This window comes from Nannobrachium achirus (assembly GCF_963921795.1).
Source record: "Nannobrachium achirus genome assembly, chromosome: 5".
In the NCBI taxonomy this organism is placed as follows: Eukaryota; Metazoa; Chordata; class Actinopteri; order Myctophiformes; family Myctophidae; genus Nannobrachium; species Nannobrachium achirus.
The window spans coordinates 1,226,926-1,231,925 of NC_137814.1; the positions used below are offsets into that span (position 1 = coordinate 1,226,926).

Below are 5,000 nucleotides of genomic sequence, written 5' to 3' on the forward strand. Positions count from 1 at the left end.
ACATAAATAGAGCTCCAAAGTCCTGACATCCCTGCCACTAGAAGGCGCTGTTACCCCAGGGTTCACATTGTTATTAGTTGTATTGAAATCCCCATAGGAGAATCTTAGATCATCTCCACCACGGTGCTTTATTTATTTATGGAACACAGTTCTTATATGAGGTGATCTATGATTCTCCTACAGAACACAGTTCTTATATGAGGTGATCTATGATTCTCCTACAGAACACAGTTCTTATATGAGGTGATCTATGATTCTCCTACAGAACACAGTTCTTATATGAGGTGATCTATGATTCTCCTACAGAACACAGTTCTTATATGAGGTGATCTATGATTCTCCTACAGAAGACAGTTCTTATATGAGGTGATCTATGATTCTCCTACAGAACACAGTTCTTATATGAGGTGATCTATGATTCTCCTACAGAACACAGTTCTTGAGGTGATCTATGATTCTCCTACAGAACACAGTTCTTATATGAGTTGATCTATGATTCTCCTACAGAACACAGTTCTTATATGAGGTGATCTATGATTCTCCTACAGAAGACAGTTCTTATATGAGTTGATCTATGATTCTCCTACAGAACACAGTTCTTATATGAGGTGATCTATGATTCTCCTACAGAACACAGTTCTTATATGAGGTGATCTATGATTCTCCTACAGAAGACAGTTCTTATATGAGGTGATCTATGATTCTCCTACAGAACACAGTTCTTATATGAGGTGATATGATTCTCCTACAGAACACAGTTCTTATATGAGGTGATATGATTCTCCTACAGAACACAGTTCTTATATGAGGTGATCTATGATTCTCCTACAGAACACAGTTCTTATATGAGGTGATCTATGATTCTCCTACAGAACACAGTTCTTATATGAGGTGATCTATGATTCTCCTACAGGGATTTTAAAACACAAATATTAACAATCTGAACCAGGGTAATAGCGCCACCTAGCGGCAGTGGCATCAGACTTTGGTGGTATGTCAACATTAATAGAAAAAATATACAGGGGCGTCAATTGGGTATGGCAGGGGTATGCAGCTGCCATACCCTGGGTCCAGGGGGAAAAATAAAAGTTACTTTTATATAAATCCATGAATGTCTCTTTGTCTATCTGTGCTGGTTATGTTGTTAAATTACAGTAAAATAACTACAAATGCAAAATGTAACAATGGTCACTTTATCAAGGTATTATAATTATATTCTCCACGCTTTTATTCTCCCCATCTTGACAGAATGGTATATTCCCAGGTTCCGCAGGTCAGCTGCACAGGTGCAATGCACTATTGTTAATTGTGGCACTAACATGCCAAGTTTAGCTGCACTTGAACAACTGTTCCAGGCTGCCATATCCAGCCCAAGAAACCTTAGAAACCTGTGTAAAAAACTGACAACTATTTTTTTTTTCAGACATCGTGAAAATAGCCGATCTACATGCCGATCTACATGCCGATCTACATGCTCACAACGCCTCGCGCTGCGAGGCGTTGTGAGCATGTAGATCCATGAGGACTCCCATCTTTGCCATACCCTAGCTTTTGCTGAACTGACACCACTGAAAATATATAAAAAACGTAAGTAGACCAAGAACCTGTTCAGTCAATTAAAAAAAACAATCATCAACATCAATAATGTGTCCATGGAAGCTCTACAAACTATAGCTTCCATGGACCATAGGATGACTAGTGGAAAATGTCCTGACATCAGTCTGTATCAGTGGTTCTCAACCTTTTCATGCCGCGACCCCCAAAATAATCATATTTTAACACATATGGTGCCAACCCCGAGTTTCCCGAGTTTGTATTGGTACTAGTGCTGTGCCAACCCCGAGTTTCCCGAGTTTGGGCCGTTTTTGAAAAAAAAAATTTTTTTTTTTTTTTTTCAAAAATTTTTTTTTGGACCTCCAGAAATGTATTAGGCATGATCGCGATCGCGAAATTGCATGTTTAACCCCCACACCAACCCATTCTTTCAAACATGGCAGCCATGTTTGTTTACATCTGTAGAAAACATAATGGCTGATAAATCATGAATGCCTGCACGGATTTCCAAGCGGATTTTTTTGTTTGAAAGCTGTGAACAGCATCTACACACGTGGTGCATCATCTAGGCATGGGCGTGCACTTTTTACACACTTGCACAATTACATGGAAGTCTATGGTAACCATGGCAACGCGGGACATTGGCCGGAAAAAATCATTGCAACATAAGTGTTAACTGGGGACCCCCAAAATAACTGGGGACCCCCCCACCCCGACGAGCACTAAGAGTTGAGGCATTACATTTTGTATAACACGGTTCTATTGTGAAAATAGCAGATCTACATGATCTGCTATTTTCACAATTTCTACCTCTAATATTTGACAATTTGGCCAATGTTTAATTTGTCATTTTAGAGGTATTAAAAAGTCCTTCAATTGTCACTTTAGAAACCGTATGTTGGTTTGTTTACTGTTGAGTGAGACAACAGTTTTGCCCATTAAGTTCATCATCTGGGGGACCCCCCAAAATAATTTGGGGACGCCCCTCCTGGGGGTCCCGACCCAGAGGTTGAGAACCACTGGTCCATATAGTTATCTAATTGAGGGGCAAGTGCTACGGTAAGTGCTATGAAGCTATAGTAGCTATATATATATATATATATAGTAGGGAGTGAGTCTGTAGTTCTAATGTTTCCAGTGTTTTGGAAGTTAAAGTTACATATAACTGAGTTACGTAACTAAGTTACATTTTGCTGTAACTTGCTGGTAACTGAGTTACATTCATATCTCTGTAAATCGTCAAGTCATTTTTGGTTCAAGTTACAAGTTACAAGAAGTTACAAGCGAAGTTATAGTTTTACATTTAAGTTTTGTTAAAGTTATACTATGTAACTTTTTTAATAAACAAATCTTAAAATGTAACTTGAAGTTACTGCCATGGTGAGTTACTTGTAACTGTACAAGTTATGCTTTCAAAGTAACTTCCCCAACACTGTGCCCACAAACACACCTTTAATTAGTGGTCCCCAGGTTAACCCATTCAGGCCTAGAATTATTGAATGCTTTAACTATTGAAAAATAGCACATCTACAAGCTCACAGCGCGCGTCACAGAGTGCCGCGCTGTGAGCTTGTAGATCTGCAATTTTTTTCTACAGAAGTACCAGTTCTAATGTTTCTACTGCCTATGACTAGTTTGACGAGTTATATTAATGGGTCCACTCTGCCTATGACGAGTTTGAACTAATTTGCATTAGATTTTATTTTTTTATTTTTACCCCATTCTATCTAGTAAACATGATTTCAATCGCGATTTTGCATGTTTCACCCCCATACAACCCCATCTTTCAAACAGGGCAGCCATCTTTGTTTACATAACATGTAAAACATAATGGCTGAACGGATTTCCAATCGGATGTTTTTGTTTGAAAGCTGTGAACATCCTGCACACACATGGTGCATGATCTGTGCATGGGCGTGCATGATCCGTGCACTATAAATTACATGGAGGACTGGAGGTCTATGGAGACTTCTGGCAGGAAAACCTGAAAGACGGCGTATTCAAAATGGCAGGAAATGCATTGTCCCGTCTAAATAAATTAATGAAGTAAAGTAAAGAAAGTGTTCTAGTGTTTCTACAGACCTCTCGTGTCCTTGTCCTCGGTTCCTACAGAAGTGCCAGTTCCCTCCCTCGTCCTCCGTGTCCGTGTCGATGCCCAGGCTCTGACTCAGCACGTAGCAGCGCCCGATGATGTGGCGAACCTCCAGCCCCACCCTGCCCACGTTACGACGCGTCTGGTAGCGATGGGCACACGTCTGGGAGGGGGGGGGGGGAGAAAGTGAGAAAGTGTTAAAATGTGGGTGTTGTGATATGAATTAAACTCCAGCTTTTACATGCAGAACTACAGATGTGTAGTTCTATGCAGTAGAACTACATTTCCCAGACTCACCACTATCTTCCCTCCTGGTCCCTGGCTGCTGACGGTCACTCCCATCCACTGGTCCTCCTTACTCTCTGTAGCAACGTTCTCTATAGTGGGGAGAGAAAGGGTTAATATTAATACTCTCTGTAGCAACGTTCTCTATAGTGGGGAGAGAAAGGGTTAATATTAATACTCTCTGTAGCAACGTTCTCTATAGTGGGGAGAGAAAGGGTTAATATTAATACTCTCTGTAGCAACGTTCTCTATAGTGGGGAGAGAAAGGGTTAATATTAATACTCTCTGTAGCAACGTTCTCTATAGTGGGGAGAGAAAGGGTTAATACCAGTAAGGCTCCCTAATCGGGAGATAAGCGACCGTAGGTCACTTATCTCCACAAATAGGGCAAAAATGTGTTTTGCCAAAATCTTCCTGATCCATGTTGATGACATGAGTGTAGACATACTGTGTAGTGATTTTCGTGATTTTAGGGCAAAATCTGTAGGAGCAGTGTCCAAAAATGTGTTTTTAAAAATCGGCCTGGAGGTGGCGCTATATGGGACAGATTCATGTTGATGGGATGAGTGTAGACATACTGTGTACCGATTTGCGTGATTTTAGGGCGAAAATTGTAGGAGCAGTGTCCAAAAATGTGTTTTGCAAGAATCGGCCTCATGGTGGCGCTAGAAGAGGGCCATGTGAGAAATGAGGGGTGGGGTCTCCGCGCCGGCAAGGCGGACGAATAGGTACCGGCCCCGGCTGTCCCGGTCGCTCCTAGCCGGAGTTACGGCATTTTATGTGAGCTGCAGTGTAGGGGGTCCTCTCTGTAGCAACGTTCTCTATAGTGGGGAGAGAAAGGGTTAATAGTGTCTGTAACACAAAGGGTTAATAGTGTCTGTAACAGGGGTCTTCAACAGGGGGTCCGCGTCCCCTAGGGGGTCTGCGGAGGTACTGCAGGGGGTCCACGAAATTATTGCTAAAAAAAAAAAAAAAATGTTAAAAAATAAATCATGATTCTATCCATTTTGAATAGCTTGAATACATGATTACTATGCAATTGACAGATTGTTGATATTATTGACATTGG

General features: G+C 41.1%; 1 protein-coding gene across 1 annotated transcript in view; it reads right to left on the minus strand.

Moving 5' to 3' along the window:
* Positions 1-5,000, minus strand: part of LOC308286159 (integrin alpha-6-like) — a gene marked incomplete at both ends in the record, with an annotated part of 94,492 nt that overhangs the window by 55,979 nt on the left and 33,513 nt on the right. Inside the window, 2 exons of the mRNA XM_080727115.1 lie at positions 3,637-3,809; positions 3,944-4,023. Of these exons, the coding sequence (XP_080583241.1) occupies positions 3,637-3,809; positions 3,944-4,023 (253 nt within the window). The remainder of the gene's footprint in view (positions 1-3,636; positions 3,810-3,943; positions 4,024-5,000) is intronic.